This window comes from Dermochelys coriacea, chromosome 1, assembly GCF_009764565.3.
Source record: "Dermochelys coriacea isolate rDerCor1 chromosome 1, rDerCor1.pri.v4, whole genome shotgun sequence".
Taxonomy (NCBI): domain Eukaryota; kingdom Metazoa; phylum Chordata; order Testudines; family Dermochelyidae; genus Dermochelys; species Dermochelys coriacea.
In genome coordinates this window covers 347046045-347064953 of record NC_050068.2, presented here as the reverse complement: position 1 = coordinate 347064953, position 18909 = coordinate 347046045, and the positions used below count along the sequence as shown (strand labels likewise).

The following is an 18909-nucleotide window of genomic DNA, read 5'->3' as shown; positions in this document are numbered from 1 at the left end:
TCTAGTACTGGCCCTTCGGAGATACGCTACTGGGCCAGATGGACCACTGGGTTGACTCTCAGCCCCTAAATATCCCGTGCTGAGAGAATTTTCAGAGAAAACTCTAACAAGTCACTAATGAGCACGTGCAAACTGCATTTTTTTTTCCAGAAGCATCTAACAAGACCAAATGTAGATGGGTGTTCATGGGCACATCTCTGACACCCAGGGAACACATTTCAAGGCCCTGATCCAAAGCAAGGAGGAGATAGAGCTTCTCAATGAAATGGCTGCAAGCTGTTAACGTGGGAAAAACTTATTTTCCCCTAACCTCTTCTGATAAACAGCTGAACTGTTTTTGCTGAAGTGTTCCCCAAATATTCAGCCTGCATCAGACACCCCAGCATGGGAAATTTCAGCCTGAATGGTTGGAGCTTGGCAAAGTTATAAGCAACTGAAAATGGTTTTTAATGGAAAGTGTTAGACAACCTTAGTTATAGGTGGCGCTATCAACCCTGCTCAAAATAAAACAACCGAGTTAGACATCTAACTCAGGCTTTGGATCTGCCAGTGGGAGCTATGGGTGCGCAGCACATCTGACAAATCAGGCATCTTTTTGTTCAGGTGTCTAACTTGATGTATCCGGACCGGAAAATTTGGCTCAAGTGGGTCTAGCAACTCATGAAACAGAGACAATAGAGCATTAATGTAACCTGATTTCTGTAGAGTCAGAGTGCCAGTAACTACTACTCCTTTGCACTGTTACAGCACCTTTCATCGGAGGCTCTCTCAGTGCATTGAACACAATGTTTAAGCCTCTCCACCTCCTTGGGAAGAAGAGGAATACGGTGAACGATTTACAGATTGGGAAACTGAGGCACAGAGGCAGAAAGTGATTTCCCCTAAATCGTCCAGTGGTAGAGACAGAAAAAGAACTCAGGAGTCCTGGAATCCCATTCCCCTTATTTCCTAGACATCCCTTCCTCTGAGGAGGAGACAGAACCAGCAGCAAACTCAGACCCCAATTCTGAAAAGCACTTAGGTCTGGTCTATACTGGCAAATTAGATTGATTTTAACTATGTTGATCAGGGATGTGAAAAATCCACGCTCCTGAGCGGCGTTGTTAAGCCAACATATGTGCCCATGTAGACAGTGCTAGACCGATGGATGAGTTCTTCCACTGACCTAGCTATGGCCTCTCGGGGAGGTGGATTATCTCTGCAGATGGGAGAATCTCTCCCATTGGAGTAGGTAGCATCTACACTTCGCCTTCTTAGAGTATGTGCAATGTGCCTCAGGTGGCACGTAACCAGGATTCATCACTGAATTTGGTCCGCTGGTTGGATCATTAGCTTCCCTGGTTTGGGCCAGGTACTGCCAGGGAGCACAATGTGAATGCTGATCCATGCCCTCCAGCATCTACACTGAAGCACTGCAGCGGTGCAACTGTAGTGTTTTTAAGTGTAGACACACCCGTAAGCATGTGCTTAAGTCCCACTGAAGACAGTGAATGTGGTTAGTGCTTTCCAGAACCGAGGCCTGAATGAAGATTAACATCGAAAAGACCTTGTGGTACTCATAAGAACGTCCATACTGGGTCAGACCAAAGGTCCATCTAGCCCAGTATCCGGTCTTCTGACAGTGGCCAATACCAGGTGCCCCAGAGGGAATGAACAGAACAGGTAATCATCAAGTGATCCATCCCCTGTCGCCCATTCCCAGATTCTGGCAAACTCTTTGGTCTCTTGCATAGTTTGTTACTGAAACAAAAGCAAGCTCATCTGTGGGGAGGAGGGTTAAATCCATTGAAACGGGTGGGAGGTGATATGCAGAATTCCCATTTCACCTTCCCAATCTGGCCTCAGATCTGAGGATGACTTGCCGTGCGACTGTGGATAACACTTGTAACTTATCTGTGCTTTAGTTTTTTGGTACAGAAAACGGTAAATGACCAAGAAGAGTCCAACTGTACCACAGCTGTTTAGAATCAGATTAAAAATAATAATCTTGCATTTCCTCTTGGCTAGTTTTGTCCTATTCTTGGTTACTTATCACATTGGACGGAAATGTGCAATTATGACCTGTGAGAATAAAATAGCAACCGATAAAAGCATAAGGGAGGATTTCAGTGGAACAATGCCTTTCCAAAGAGTGTTTTCCCTGAGCACCTGTGTTGCCATCATGTGTCTGGCAACATACGAGACTGGGAGCACCACATCACATGGGGGTTATTTTTTTGATCGTTGCTATGACACAGGCTGGCTTATTTTAAACTCAATCAAGGGAGAGTCTAGGGGGAGGGCTGCCAATTAAGATACGAGGCTGGAAGGCATGTGAGTTATTTCCCTTCACCCGCCTCTTACGGTATTGTGTCTGGCACTGGCTTTGAAATAATGTGATAATGAAGACCCATTCAAAATTATGAGGCTGTAAAAAGGAAATCATGAAACTCCCCATGAACTTTTATAGCTGCAATGAAAATATTTCTCTCTGCAAGCTGGAGGTGTATTTTCTTGCCCCTTTAAGCACCAAAGGCTCATGTCTATATCTGATTACTCTTTGCATACTGGCTGTGCTGGCAGCATTTCATGTTGCCTGATGAAATAGAAACTCCAGGTCTTGTTCATAAATTGATATTTCTTTGTGGTAGCGTGGCAGGGAATGCAGGTTTCTGAAGGCAAAATTCATCGGAGTCACGTAACCTGGAGATGGCTGTTATTTGTGGTCTCATAAAAAGAGAATGAGAGCATTAAAATCCTCCCTTCATCAGGAGAACAGATCTGGCACAACAAACTTACCTCCTGTGTATCTGATTCAGACCTAACCTGGAAGGCTCATTTCTAAGAGACTTCTGACTCAATGGCTTTTTCAATCGTTGGCACCTTTGTGCAAACTCCAGCAAGGGCACGCATTGGAATGGTGGGTTTAGTGACACAGAGATTTCTAACATATTCCACATCAGCCAGAAAACTGCTGTCAGAATAACTGTTAACACCAACTGCCCAGGTCAGTGCCACTGACCTTTTTTTGTCCATTTGGAAGAGCATGTTCCGTAGGTGTTGTCAGGGAAGCACCCAAGAGGCTGGATTGAACATTGCTGTCTTTGAAGTGGAAATGTTATTGCTAGGGCCCTACCAAATCCAAGGTCATGAAAAACGCATCATGGACCATGAAATCTAGTCTCCCCACCATGAAATCTGCTCTTTTGTGTGCTTTTACCCTCCACTCTACAGATTTCACAGGGGAGCCCAGCATTTCTCAAATTGGGGATCCTGACCCAAATGGGAGCTGCGGGGGGGGTCCAAGGTTATTTTAGGGGGTGGGTCACAGTATTGCCACCCTTACTTCTGCACTGCCTTCAGAGCTAGGTGGCTGGAGAGTGGCGGCTGTTGGCCAGGCACCCAGCTCTGAAGGCAGCACCTCTGCCAGCAGCAGTGCAGAAGTAAGGGTGGCAATACCAGACCAGGCCACCCTTACTTCTGTGCTGCTGCTGGCAGGGGTGCTGCCTTCAGAGATGGACTCCTGGCCAGCAGCCGCCGCTCTCCAGCTGCCCAGCTCTGAAGGCAGAGCCATCACTAGCAGCAGCACACAAGTAAGGGTAGCAGTACTGCAACCTCCTCCCCCCAATATCCTTGCAACACCCCCCAAGTCCTTTTTGGGGTGGGACCCCTCTACAACACCACCATTGAAATTTCAGATTTAAATAGCTGAAATCATGAAATTTATGATTTTTTAATCCTACGATCGTGAAATTGACCAAAATGGACCACGAATTTGGTAGGGCCCCCGTTATTGCATGTGAACTGCGGGGCTTGGTTGCAAGGAGTAGAACATGCAGTACTCCTATGAAAGCCACTGAGAGTGCTAGGTGCTTAGCACGTTTGAAAATCAGGGAGGGGGCCGTGTGATGGGGATTGCTCCCCACGCTGGCCCTTCAAGAACTGAATGGGGCCAGGTGGGCCCAGTCCGCTAATTAGGCTGCAAATGGAGGAGAGTGAGGCTGGAGGCAGCTGATCAGAGAGCAGCTCACCCATGAGGGACAGGCGTGGCTTCGAGAAAAAAACATAAAATTGGAAGGGGGGGAGGGTTCCAGGAAAGGAGTCTCCAGTCACTCCCTGGGAAGAGGGAGGTGTGTTTGGGGGCGCTGCAGAGATGAGCTGCGTAAAGTTACTCCCTGGGAGGAGGGAGTGAAGAGACTGGCAAACCCAGGGCAGTGGGGAAGGCTACAGGGTGATGAGACGTCTAGATATTATCAGGTGCCTATTACCTCCCACCCCCATCCCACTTTTACACCCTTGTTATCCAGTCACCATAGCAGGCCAGGAGGTATGGAAGTGGCTCAGGGAAAGGCAGCAAGGTGCAGGGGACGGACCTGGGCTGCTGTGTAGAGGTGGAACCCGGAGGAGAGGGTGGGTGCGGGCTCCCCTGCCAGCCACTGCGGGAGTGGCACCGTGGGGCAGTGAAGCAGAAGACTGAAACTGCTGGAGAACAGGAACCTGGATACACCTGGAAGGGGAACCACCTGGCCGGAGGGCTGAGTCATGAAGACGACGCTGCGAGAGAAGAGGCTGCAAAGGACTGAAGGGATGTAACCGCTGGAAGGGGCGTCGGCCTAACCGAGCTAGTCCGCAGAACCACCAGGAAACGGTGCTGCCCAGTGTAGGGTGACCACAAAACCCAGCCACATGCAGGAGCTCCACCTTCCCCCCCCGTGGGTCCCCCCACCCCACCCCTCCTCCTCCCCCGAGGACCAGCCCCTTGACCGGGCCAGAAGCTGGAGACAGGCCTCAATAAAAGCTGCCCAGAGAGCCCAGGACGCTATGGGGAGCCCTGGACCTTTCACCTGCCCTGGGCAGGCATCAGGGGGCCTGAAAGCAGCCGCCCGGCCCATGTCCCTCGGGGCACATCGCTCAGTGCAGTTGGAGGGTCCGGGACTCCTATCAGAGGCCCAGGCTACCTGGGCAGTTCTTACAATGGCCCGGTACTGGCACAGCCAGGGGTCGGAGCCTTGGGGAAACAGCTGCAGGGGCAGGGCCTCGTGGCGAGTTGGGGGCTAAGGCCCACCTCAGCCCCCCTCACCGGGAAGAGGCTGGCACTGCCCCTGAGCCTTGGGCAGACACTGTGAGGAATCTGGAACAAATGCTGTTCTGGATTCAGCCCGGGACCAGGACTTGAACTCTGCATTTCAGGACTGTCCCGCTCAGTTCAGAACAGGTGGTCAGCCTAGTCCAGCAGTGAGTAGAGCGACCGGTAACAAGCCTAAACATGGATATAGGAGCCTAACTTCATGCTCCTACTTTTTAAAATCTTGGCCCCAACTCTGAAGTTTCATAGCCCTTGTCTGCAAGAAAAAGTGATGCATTTGAAGGCTGCTGCTCAATATATAATATTAATTAAAGATTATATTAGCGATAGTGAGTGGTTATTTCTGATGGCATCTTCTTATGATGCAGAAAGAAAGCCTGTACTGTGGAGTGCCAACTAGTGGCTAGAGCAGGGTATTTGCAGTCAGAATTCCTAGGTTCCCATCTCTGCCACTGATCTTCTCTGTGGCCTGGGGCGAGACTGTTAGCCTCACTGTCCCTCTGTTTGACCACGGAGTCTGACCATAGGAAGATTTTATGGGAGGATTAACAATACCACCACCTAGCTGTGAGATCCTTGGGTGAAAGAGGCTAGCAAAGTACACAGCATTATCAGATTGTCCATGGCACATACCCTGCTCCAGCACAGAGGGTGGGAATAGGTGACCTCTCATAGTCCCTTCTAATCCTACTTTTCTATGCTGCTGGAAAATGTCCCATTACATTTTCTCTCTTTGCGTTTTTGAAGTTGTGCTCTTCTACCCTATGAGTCAGCAATTTCATTGTACTTCTGCACAGGGAGAGGAGCTGGAGCTATAATTGTATTTTACAGCTCATGGTGACATGAGCAACGATGCAACTTGCAGTTCAGAAGAGATTCTTTTAAGTGATTTATTTAGGAAGAAAAAGGTAGTCCCAAATTTAGAATTTCCTTGATTTCATGCAATCTGTCAAGGCACCAGCCAGCACAGCTACTCGGTGGATGGAAAATGTGGACTCAAATCTGAGATCAACCTGGAATTGTAACAACAAGGCAGAGTTTCAGATTACTAAGCAATTTTTTAAGGATGAAAATAATCATGTGTCAACCCTCTTGTACCTGGTTTGAATCATCCCCCCCCGCCCCAAATGGATTGACGAATGCTTACAACAGCCCATAACTTCAAGTTCAAAGCTTCTCACACATCACCTCGGTGCATCAAAGGGACTGAAGGAGTCCTTTTCCATCCCTCTCCCGCTATGAATGATGAATAGTGTCTTCTTGTGCCCGTCACATGGGAAACACTATCAATGCTCTCAAGTTCTGTTACGTTGTCAAAGCAAGGATGAACTAAGAAGCTCTCCTTCAGGGAGAAGGAATTACATGCAGTCATGATTGGAAATTAAAGACGCTTTAGGCTAGACAAATGGAAGGAAGGGAGTTGGCCTCTCTCAGAGGGTTACTAGAATATGTCAGAGGTTCCAATAGAAGAAATGTGTCTACAAAGAATGTACCTAGTTAGGGGTAGATCTGTTGGGCACTGGACTATGACTCAGGACAATTAGGTTCAATTCCCATCTCAGCCACATCCTTCTTGTGTGACCTTGGGCAAGTAACAGTCTCCCCTGGCCTTTAGTCACCCAGCTGTAAAATAGGATAATACCGGCCTGCCAGGGGTGTTGTGGGATAAAATCCATTGATAATTGCGAGGTGCTCAGGTAGTACAGCAATGAGGGCTATGCAAGTACCTAGACTGATTGATAGTACCTCATATTTTATCTGGCGATACTGGTTGAAAGGACCCCAGATGTAGCTCACTGGACACCGTTTAGACTGTAAAGCTCTTCAAGGGCAGGGGACCGTCTCTGCTTAGTTGTCCAGCGCACTTTGGCTGCTGTTGGGGAAATTGATCCTTGCGCTGAGCCTTCTGCAAAGGGATAAATGGCACCCTACGTAAATAATCACATTCAGAAAAATGACTTTGAAGAATGTTAAGGTTGCTTAATTTGTAATGAAAGAGGTACCGGGGCTCAAGCAATTTTTTTACTTTCATAACTGATGCGGCAAGCCCAGAGGTGCCGGGGCTATGGCCTGCCAAGCCTAGAGGTGCCGGGGCTCAGCCCTGGCAAAGCCCGGCACAAATTAAGCACTGGCTTGCAGTTGTGAGTGCCACCAAAAATGAGGCACATAGAATTAGTGGCCACCTGTGAAAAATTTGGTTTAAGTGACTTGCCCAGTTCTGTGGCAGAGGCAGGGATAGAATCTAATTCTGCAGAGCGGCATTTGATTGCGTTAATCTTGAAACATCCTTTTTCTTCCCACAATTCCCTGTCTCATTTACTACACATCTTCCAATTTCTGCAACAAATAAGGCAGGAGCCCTACGGACAAGCCTGATTCATACCCAGAACCTCATCCATCCTGTGCACTGAATATCCAGTCTCTTAAATCTCTCCTGAGCATGTGAAATTGCAGGTTTTGGAGGCTTATAATTTGGGCATGTTTGGGTGAATTTTCATGGGGTGAAGTTCACATAGGAACTTCGTGGCGGAGGAAGGGACAGAACCCACTTCTCCAGTGTGGCACTTGATTGCGCTAACCTTGCGACCATCCTTTCTTTTCATGGGGACACAAAAAGGCACACCCATAACACCAGGGTGGATTTGAAGTGTCAAGCATTTACTCTATGGCCGGGAGGCACTAGATCATCTCAATGCAACAGCTGTAAGAATTCTTCTAACGTGGTCAAACCATGTATTTTTCCCTAATCTTTTTCTGAGAAAGAGCTGAAACCTTTTTCTTTTCTTTTTGCTGAACTTTCAAATATACGTAAGCCTGAGGCAGCCACCTGGGATAGAATATTTTAGTCTGAATGGTTAAAGTTTGACCATGTTGTAAACAACTGAAAACGGGGTCTTATAATTTAAAGTTCCAGGCAATCTTAACTAGAGGCCACACTACTGGCTCCACCTAGAACCATAATAATAAAATGAAACCAAGTAACAGTTATTCCAGTGACATGCTTAGAATCTCTATGAGGGCTTATGCAAGTGAACACATATAAGAGGCTCCTGTTATTTGTGGACCATTGACACTGAACTTGTATCACATACAAAACTGCTTCTCTAGCTGGTGTGTTAAAGATCATTAAAATAAACTAACAAGGGACAGATGGAAAATTAGAGGCTGTTGATAAAGGTTTTCACCATCCCTCTCACAGTCTGAAAGTATCTGCTAGGGAACATCCCAGGCTCACTGTCTGAAGCAGTTGACACTGAATGTCTTTGGCAGACTACTAGGGCTATTAAGAAATCAGAAAGACACTGTTATCTAGTGGTTAGAGCAGGGGTCATGGTGTCTATGTTTGGTTCTATTTTACTGAGTGATCTTGGGCATTCCCTGTCACCTTTCTGTGTCCCCATTTTCCCCATCTGTACAAAGGCAGGAATACCTCCCACACAAGGGTGATATAATCTTCATTTAACCTAATTGTAAAGTGCTGGACAATCCCTAGTTGCCAGGTGCTGAGCAAGTACAAAATAAATACTAAGATTTATAACAACAATTTAAAAAACCTCCACAACAATCTTTAAGGATTCTTAAAACATCCTTTAATTTTCCAGTTGTTTCAAGACAGCTTCTGCACAAGCAGGTTTGCAGGACAAAGAGAACACAGCCCAATATGACACCAAACCTTGGGTGGCAATTTCCCTCTCAAAAATATGAATACAATGCACACTTTGTATTAAAGATTGGAAGAAATCCATCAGCCATGATGAATAAGGATCCTTTTCCAGTGTGGATGACAGTAGTGAATGGTGGAAGGAAAGATGGACGTGATGCTTCAACAGATTAGCATGGTATTCCAGAAACTCATCTCAGACAGGTGGGCCCTCTTAACCTACCTCCTCCTTCCTTCCCTGCCCATTACTGTTGAGTACAAGTATCCTACAGTACCTGTGATGTGAATCAGGATGGATCTTTCAAGCAGGTGACTGACTCAAGTGATATTTACGAAAAGGAGAGTTAAATGTCTGAAGAAGTTTCCCTGCGTGTTAAAGTTGAGTTGGCAATTTCCGCCTACTTCCACCATTATCTGGAACAGGATGATCTCTGGAAACTGATGATTCATGGCTTTGAGGCAGAGGAACAGTGGAAATTGAAACTGATGACCCAATGTGTTGCCTCTAATGGCACATGAATTGGCTCAACACCATCCAGAATGAAAGCCAAGTTCCATCAGTTGGGAACTAGCAACCTGTTCTCTTTGCAGTGAAAACAGCAAAGAAAAAGAAAAATCAATGCACCTACATAGCATTGTACAGAAGAGCAATAGTGTCAACAGAGTTCAAATAAACAAAACCTTGGGACAACTTCAAGACCATCAAGATTTCACAAATTAGATCGAGATCTGCCCTTGACAGTCATGGTGCTGTTTCCATTAGTGATAGCTGAACTTCCATTTACGGTATCAGACAAACAAAGAGAATCCTTCCCCTCACTGTCCCCCCTCACCCCCACAGCTGGCTACCCCCTTTAGAACTCAAGGCAAAGCAGCAATAATTCAACAGAGACAGCCCGATATTTATATGCACCTCTATTCCCCCCACCCCACCCCTATCCAAATTTCATCTAGGTTAAATTTTGTAAGTTTTCTTTTGGTGAAGGGAGATCAATGCAAATACTCTCAGGATAATACATTAGGGGAGCTTGGCATGATTAAGTGTAAAAAACCCCAAACCTCAGACTGTACGTCCCCTTGCTGTTAGTACAGTATAATACCACCCATAACATACATGTTTTATCAGTAGTTACTATAGATTGCACAGCAGGGGAAGTGGCCCATGCTGCTCTGATTCTGGGACATGATGGCATGGATTACACTGTAGTGATTTTCTTGTCCTTGGTGGCCTGTTTGATGGCAGCCTGCTCGCAGATGATCTCTTTCAGACGCTGCAGTCTCATGTTCTGGGTTGTCTGGTCCCCGACGCCAGTCTGGCTACGGTGCAGCAAGCTCAAGGCGTAGATGTACTCCAGCTCCGTGTACTTCACTCCTTGATCCACCACTACGTTTAAGAGCTCATCCGCCGTGTTGTACAGCATCTCATAATATTGCCTGTAAAGCAAGTAAGGAAACCAGCCATGAGCATGATCCCAGGTGCTTTTGAATTAATACATCCATTTACAGTATACTGTAATTTACGTATTATTGGTATTACGGTAGTGCCTATGAGACCTAGTCATAGACCTGGGCCTCACTGTGCTAGGTGTTGTACAAACACAGAACAAAAAGACAGTTCCTGCCCCCAAAGACTTACAATCTAAGTATAAGATGAGAGACAAAAGGTGGTACAGACAGATCATAGAATATTAGGGTTGGAAGAGACCTCAGGAGGTCATCTAGTCCAACCTCCTGCTCAAAGCAGGACCAACCCCAACTAAATCATCCCAGCCAGGGAGTTGTCAAGCCAGGCCTTAAAAACCTCTAAGGACGGAGATTCCACCACCTCCCTAGGTAACCCATTCCAGTGCTTCACCACCCTCCTACTGAAATAGTGTTTCCTAATATCCAACCTAGACCTCCCCCACTGCAACTTGAGACCATTGCTTCTTGTTCTGTCATCTACCACCATTGAGAACAGCTGAGCTCCAACCTCTTTGGAACCCCCCTTCAGGTAGTTGAAGGCTGCTATCAAATCCCCCCTCACTCTTCTCTTCTGCAGACTAAATAACCCCAGTTCCCTCAGCATCTCCTTGTAATTCATGTGCCCCAGCCCCCTAATCATTTTCATTGCCCTCTGCCTGACTCTCTCCAATTTGTCCACATCCCTTCTGTAGTGGGGGGACCAAGACTGGACGCAATACTCCAGATGTGGCCTCACCAGTGCCGAACAGATAGACAGATGGGGAGGACATCCCTTGCGCCCCTCCACATCTCACACCATTCATCCACAACTAAATCACACCTCTGTGCCATGGGAACCTACAGGGAAAATCTTCTTTAGAAGTTAGTAACAGCAGGAATGTTATCTTTAGACATCTGGTCTCTCGAGGGCAATGGGACAAGTACAAGCCAGCCAGCACATTGCAGTTCATTTAGACTTTCTCAGTCTGACCAGTCAACCTGGTCAAAGGGCAGAAACCTTCAGGATTGGAGGGGTTCAATTAACATGATAAGAGCTTATAGCCTTGCCCCAACTAATGGATGCTAATAGGAAGTAGGGTTACCAACCCTCCAGGATTGGCCTGGATTCATCAATAATTTCTGTGATGAAATCTCCAGGAATGCATCCAGCCAAAATTGGCAACCCTAATAGGAAGCAGAATGGATCTACAGGCAGGACCCTAAACTCAGAATCAGTCAATGTCATTGTAATTGCCCAAAATTTGAAAAAAATTCAAAAAATGAAAATGTATTTCAGATGGGTCTGGGTGGCTCTTGGAATAAGTTAAAGCTGAGACGAGGGTTGTACAGAAGCTGCAGATCTGGTTAGTTTCAATTAGTGTTAAATGCACCGAATTAAAGAATGAATTTTAAAGCTGTGAATTTAAGCAAAGAGTCACTTCAGTGATGAAGGTGTCACTTTCCAGGGGGTTTGATGGTGAACAGTCTGACAGTTAATCACTGGACCATTATGGAAAGGTTGTGCTTTGATTGGCCTACGGATTGGATTTTATTCCTATGTTCCAGCCAATGAGAAAGAAGCGATTACACTTGTCTGTACTTTTATTGGATTTGTGGTAGGAGACTGGTTGGGAAGTTTTACTTTTTCCCCCCCTCTTCTCCTAAGAATAAACCTATTTAATGACAAGCTCATTTTCGTTATTTGTAAAATCAGGGAACATCAGTGATCTCTCTAGAAAGAGGGAGTGTTGTCTAGTGGTTGGAGCACGGGACTAGGAATCTGGACACTGGGTTTCTTTGCATGGCACTGTAACTGTGTGGCCTTGCACGAAACACACAGCTTCTTGATGCCTCATCTGTACAATGGGTAGAATAATGCTTACCAAGAAGGATCTCATGAAGCTGCCAGGAGTCTGAGGTCCAGACTGTGACATGAAGGGAGAGGCCAGTGTGGGGGTGGGCTGGAGCTCCCCAGGCTGGGGGCGCTTTGGAAGCATTATGCCTTAGGGTGCTGTTGGGTTATTCCCTTTAGGAAGCAGCACTTTCTTCCCTCCATGGCTATCCTACCCTTCCGGCCAGTGTCGAGGAGTCGGGGCTCTGGCTCCATCAACCCCCAGTCCCTTTAGCGGTGGCAAGTGCTGCAATTCTGGGCAGACCCTGCTGAGAGAAAGTTCCTTGAACATTGCTTTACTTGTGGAACTGCAAGGCTGGTTCTCCCAGGTAGGTATTGAGACCTGGCTGCTGGGTCTGCCTTTCTCTGGGGGTGTCACAGGCACTCACAGGGAGTGTAGGATGGATGGATGGATAGATGGAAAATCTCTCTTTGCCAGTTAGGAACCAACTACCCTTTTTCCTTTGTATGGATCCTAAAGAAACAAGGGTCTTAGAAGCTCAGGATAAAGATCCGTTTCTCTTTGCATGCAGCATATTGCAACAAGAACTCATTTCAAATGAGCACCATGACCCCTGTACGTCTCCCAGCTGCAGAGCAAGGGAAGGTAGGAATGTTGCAGTGTCTCTGAAGGTGAAGTCAGTGTTGTTTGTGTGAGCTCCAGCAATGGGACGTGGTGGAGTAAATAAGCGCTTCCGGGGTGGCCCAAGAAAGCTAACACCTTCGACTCCTCTCCGCTGTCTGAATGCATTAAAATGGCAATCTGAGGAGCCACTGGAAAGCAGTGCACTAAATATTACATTCCTCCGGTCCTTTGGTGTGCAGGCTCCAGGGATGGCCTAATTGAGAGACCCCACTGCCTGCACACAGTACCCAGCATACAAACTGGAGCACTAATCAGTTTTACAGATGGCCTTGTCCAGGTGCCACAAAGCTCACATTTTGACTGGCTAGATTCTCACACTGTGCTGGTCTCGCTACAGTCCAGCAGAGATGTTATCTGTCTGTGTCCTTCAAGACTTAATCCACTGCTGCGGCTTGAAGGATTTGTTCCCGTAGCTTGAGTCTGTTCCCAAGTTATCCTCATCCTGAGCCAGCTGGGAGGGCGGGGGGTGGTTCTGACGGCTAAATGATGGTGACACAAAACTCATCCCCAATTTGGAGCACAACATAGGATGGGTGATGGACAGGAGTTCGGGTGAGCTGCCCGAGTATGTGTGTGTCAAAGGGGGGGTGTGCAGGGAAGGGCAGAGGAAATGGAAATAGAAAGAAGCTCCTTAAGAGCGTTCCACTGGATTCAACTGAAAAACAAAGAGAGCTGGTTAGTTTCCAGGTTAACATTACAGTCAAGAAAGTTCCTGGAGCTAGAGAGGGCCAGTTCACTGGTGAAGTTTCCGAGCCATCAGAAGACATCCCGAGAGTTTGTGACATTGCTGATACTGCAAGGCACTATCCCCACCAGAAACACAGGACAAACGGGTCTGGGAATCTGTGATGATATTGAACAGTGGCTCCCAAACTTTCTTCTGTCAAGGACGCCTTTGGCATCTGCATAACTGTCCCAGATCACTTATTTCCGGGGCTACCGTAACTCCCCCGCCACCATGGGAACGGTGCGTGAGAGGTCACACAGTGTGGAGGACACCATTTTGAGAACAACCTGGTGTCCTCCACACAGAAAAAGTACCGGAATGCTGTTCTGGTGAGTTCCAGCCCTGGGTCAGGGGATGGATCCCCGCATAACCCTCAGTGGATGAAATCCACCCATTTCACCCAGAATAGGCATAATAACTATGCCTTTTCTAGTGCATCTCACCTCAAGGAATCCCAGTGTTTTACTGGCTATGTTATCTAGAGCACTCACCTGTTCAAGAGTGTGTGTGAAGGGATGTGAGAGACAGACAGACAGGAGAGATCTTCTACTGCCCTCTAGTTGCTGCGGTCTAGAGATGTTATAACCTCTAATAATATTTCAGCCACACACTCCTGGGCTGGTCTGCTACTCCATCTAACATCCAAGTCATCCATGTTTTCCCCACTGATTTCAATACAGAATGATTTGTTCCGATCCCAAACTTCGTTACGTCACGCCTATATTAGCAGCCCTATGGCAGCTTCCATGGAGTGAGCCCCCAAAAAGCTAAAATGTCCAGGGGTAACATTGGATGTTCTAAGATTTTATTGCTGTATTTTTTTTAGCAGCTGTTTCTCTCTCTCACTCACTCTGACTGGGATGTTGATTGTGCTGAACGAAACCAACGCTATTTCAGACAGTGGTCAAAAATATCTATTTTCCCCAGGTGACAAGCATTTTGTAAGGCTGAGACAGCCCCTTTAAGAGCACGGCCCTGAAATCTTTTATGGAATGTTCGTAGAGCATCACTGGGGAAAGCTAAGAAACTTTGGGACCAAATTGCTTAATACTGCACTAAAATAGCGAGAGACCAAACCTAACTTTGTCTCCTATGTGTCCTGAAATAGACCTGTTGCTACAATGTCTAATGCTGGTGCTATAATCCCAGCAGAATGACAAAGCCTCAGCACTCTGCTGATAGCAAAATGGATAACAAAGCCCTGAAAAGCCCTTACTATGGGGCAAAATTGTTTAACTCAGGAACGCATCATGAAGAAGCCAACATGTCTAGCCAACCATACTAATGGATACACTGTTCTTTTAGGGTCAGATCCTGCCTCCAGTAGCATAGCTGCGGGGGGAGTGGCCGCTCCCCCATTGAGCACAAGCGGTGCCTTTTTAATTTTTTGGCACCTTTTAAAACTTTTACTCACCCGGCGGCGCTCTGGTCTTCGCCGGCTGGTCCGGCACTTTGGTGGCGGGGGCCTTCAAGCGGCATTTTGGCAGCGAGGGCCTTCAGTACTGCCAGGGACCCGGAGAGCCGCCTAGTGAGTACCTTTCTTTATGTCCGCTCCCCCTGCTCGCTCCACCTAGCTACGCCACTGCCTGCCTTCCCTCCCATGTCGATGCACAGGAACCAAAAACGTCCGCAGGCCTTGGGCAGTTCCAGGTTTGTGGATGTGGTGGCAGATCACAGACTGGGGCATGTTCCCCTTTATAGCCCCAGGGCTGCCACAAGCGGTCTTCCAGCCAGCAGCTTGTAGCTCAGCCAGTTGTTCAGCTAAGCAGTCAGTGGGAACTCCAGTCACAAGCAGGGGTAGCTGAATAGCATGAGTAGCTTCGCGGTCTAGTGGGCTAAGCATGGAACTAAGGAGCACTGGACTATTGATTTTTATTCCTTTTATTCCTTTTTATTTCAGATTCCTCTTTTGACCTTAGTTAAGTCTCTTAACCTTTCTTGCCTGAGATTCCCCATTTGCAAAATCCTGTGGCACACGGGATGCTGTGATGATAAAGGCGTAAAATCTGAAAGATGGCTCTCTAAAGTGAGGCTCCTAAATCCATATCGAGGCACCTAAATAAATGGTCTGATTTTTCTGAAGTGCTAAGCAACCAGCAGCTCCCATTAACCTCCCTGGGAGCTGCTGGCTGCTCAAAACACGTTGGAAAATCAGACCACATATTTAAGTGCCTAAATCTGAATGTAGAAATCTAATTTTAGAGTAAGTTTGAAAATCTTGTTCAATATGTATTACCTACATGACTCTTCCCCGCTCACCCTCTACATTAAAAGAACAGTAAGGTTGTAAAGTCAAGCACTCAAAAGTCAAGAAATGCCTGCCCCCTTTGGAGAACTTAGCTGCAAAGCTTTAACAAATTTCTACTGAGCACGTGCACACGGAGATTTTTCAGAAGTTTATAAATTTGGCCAGATTGAGGTGGATTTTCAAAGGGATGGCAAAAGACATATCCCTAACATAACAGTCACTCCCCTGCCGAATTTCAAGTCCCTGCACCAAAGCATGAGGGCAGTAGAGCCTCTCAAGGAAAAGGTCACCAGAATTTTTGTCTAACATGGGCAAAACATTTCCTATTTCCCCTTAATCTCTTTCTCAGAAACGGCCAAACCATTCCAGCGGAAAGTTTCCAAAACAAGGCAGCCTGAGACAGACACCCAGCCTGAGAAATTTCAGCCCAAAGTTTGGTGAAGTTGTAAGCAACCAAATTATAAGCAACTGAAAGCAGGGTCTTACCCAGGGAAATGTCAGGCAGCCATAATGCTAGGCTGCACTATAATGTGCTAAAAGCACACACAAAACCTTCTGGTGCTCTCCCTGGCCCCAGCTTATTTGGACACCTGTTCTTTTCAAAACTTTCTGAAATGTTTCAAACTATGCACAAGCAGCTGGGTCACACTTCCCTTTCAGCAGGAGGCTGGACAAAGATGTCCACATCCCTTTTATTTAGGGTGACCAGACAGCAAGTGTGAAAAATCGGGATGGGGGTGGGGGGGGGTAATAGGAGCCTATATAAGAAAAAGACCCCAAAATCAGGACTGTCCCTATAAAATCGGGACATCTGGTCATCCTACTTTTATTTGTCTGTCTGTGGAAGCATTTATGTTACGCTGACCGCCCTGGGATCTGAGCTCCTGGTTTTGGGGTGCATCCTAACAAATCATCTTGCTGACCCTCCCTAAATCTCCATGTGATCAATAGGCAACGTTTGAGCTGGCACCGGGGAGACAGAAAAGGTTCACAACCTTATCCAAAAGTGCTAACACTGGCCCCGCCTTCACCATGCTTTTACCATGACGATGCAGAATTGTCACCTCCCCACTTCCCCTCTGTAACGTGTCCTAAACCCTCAGCTTCTGCAGTAGAAATTGGCACCTAATCAATTCAGGAGTCACCTGTCACTCTTTTCAGAATCAGATTTTTTTTTTAATTAAAATTTTCCTACAAAGAAAAAGAAAGGTATGCATTTTTAATTGGGTAAAATGAAAACTCGGCCTCTCTGGCATTGCATCGCCTTTGGCTAAGCCCGATTTGTAGGAATAATTATTCACTGTGTTACTGAGTCTGCTCAACTTTTCCTCCCTTGTCTTTGAAAGTATTAATAAATATTGATCAGACACACTCCTGTTTGCCTTTGCCAAAGCAATTCTGGTGGACTCATCTCCTGATGTTATCAAATAATGAAATATGAAAGAGTGAGTGGAATTAATCTCTTGTTCTGTGATTTTTTATTTAGGCTCTTCAGTTTACTTTCAGAAATGCGTTTATGCTTGCCACTACAAATGTTCTTTTGATTGTCAGAAGGGGAGGACAGGTTATGGAGAGTTGTTCTGCACTAGTGGAACTTCACAAAATACTTTGCTTTTTAATCTTGCCATTTAAAACGTAAAAAAACCTAATTAACGTTTATCAGAAGTCTCTTCCACCATCTGATGAGACAAGTTAATAAATACTAATATGTACTAACACACCTAACAAAAAATCCCTAATGCCCTTGGACTCCAACCAGCTTCATTGTGACTGTGTTTGGGTGCAAGGGTCCACCCCCGCATGGAAAATCAGATCTGCCAGGTGGTCAGATACACAAAGACAGGCGCAGAACCTGTATAGAATGTAACAGATCAGAGCCTGATCCCACAAATCTTTCGCACCTGAGGAGACCCACTGAAATTACGGAGCTGCGTGAGAGAGTAAGAACTATTCGTGTGATTGTAAGCTTGTTGGAGGCAGGGACTGTCTCTTTGTTCTGTGTTTGTACAGCACCTTGCACAATGCAGCCCCAATCCATTACAGGGGCCCTTATTATTACAAATAAATAATAACTGTGTGAACACAGTTTAGACCAATGATACTCAGACCTCAGTGGTTCAGGAGCCAAATTAGTGATCAACATTAGCCAGAAGAGCCACAGTAGTGTGAATTCACTGTTTCATTTACTCTCTCTCTCTCTCTCTCTCTCTAAATTGTCGCAGCAAAATGACTGACCAAGTATTCTACAAGTGGTTAATAATGTAGTGAAAGCATCCTGATTGGTTAATAATTAATTCACACAGTGTTTTAATATCAAGTGCTACAAAGAGCCACAGGAGACACATTAAAGAGCCACTTGCAGCTCCCAAGCATCAGTCTGAGTATCATTCGGATAGATTCGCTCTCAGCTGGGTCTTCTCTGCCAAGGGCCCATGACTTTGCAAAGGCTCTTGTGATCACCCTGAGTAAAGTTGCAGCATCTTCACTGTATCGAGAGCCTTTGGGAAATGCCAGTCAGGCTGTTCTCAGCATTTAAAGGACACCATAGGGCATCAGGCTGTCCTCCAGGCCCTCTGGCACTGCCACCCAAGGCATTAAATCCTGTATATGGGTGTTGATGCCCTAACCAATCAGGAAGGTTTTTGTGACTCTGAGGGTTAAAAATACTAATCAGGCCTCTCCTTTGTGCATCCTCCCCAGTAAGAGAAGAAGGGGCCATGCAAAGCAAAAGATAGGTCACGTTTAAAACAAATAAGGAATTGGTTCTTCACAGATGGTCTCACATTGCTCTCCTTTACACTCCTGTAAATCAAGAGGAACTCCATTGTTACACCAGAGTAAAAGTGGTGATCAGAGCCAGACTCATACTGTGTGATCAGCTACTGTCACATACCATCTCCAGATCTGGAAAGGACTGGATGATGTTACAGCCAATACGAAGAGTCTGTGGCAGTTACGTATGCTGAGATACAGGTAATCAAAGTTCATGCTTCAGGTGGTAAGCCAAGCGTGCAACCACTATGGAGAGGAGCATATCCCCATGCCAGCTTTATCCCATTCTGCTCATGTCCCCCTGAGTGCAGGAGCAGGACTGATGCATTCTCACAGCGGGTCCCTCCAAGCTACTGGCAATGTGGCTTTAGCACTGGTGGGAGCTGATCACTGCAGGGTCAGGAAGGAATTCAGCCTTCCTGTTTGCACAACTGGTCAGCTGGGGACATGGACCTG

General features: G+C 46.5%; 1 protein-coding gene across 1 annotated transcript in view; it reads right to left on the bottom strand.

Moving 5' to 3' along the window:
- Window positions 1-8632: 8632 nt before the first annotated feature.
- EXOC4 (exocyst complex component 4) overlaps window positions 8633-18909 on the bottom strand; it is a 596962-nt gene continuing 586685 nt past the window's right edge. Inside the window, 1 exon segment of the mRNA XM_038412510.2 lies at window positions 8633-10160. Within this exon segment, the coding sequence (XP_038268438.1) occupies window positions 9923-10160 (238 nt within the window). The 3' untranslated portion in view covers window positions 8633-9922.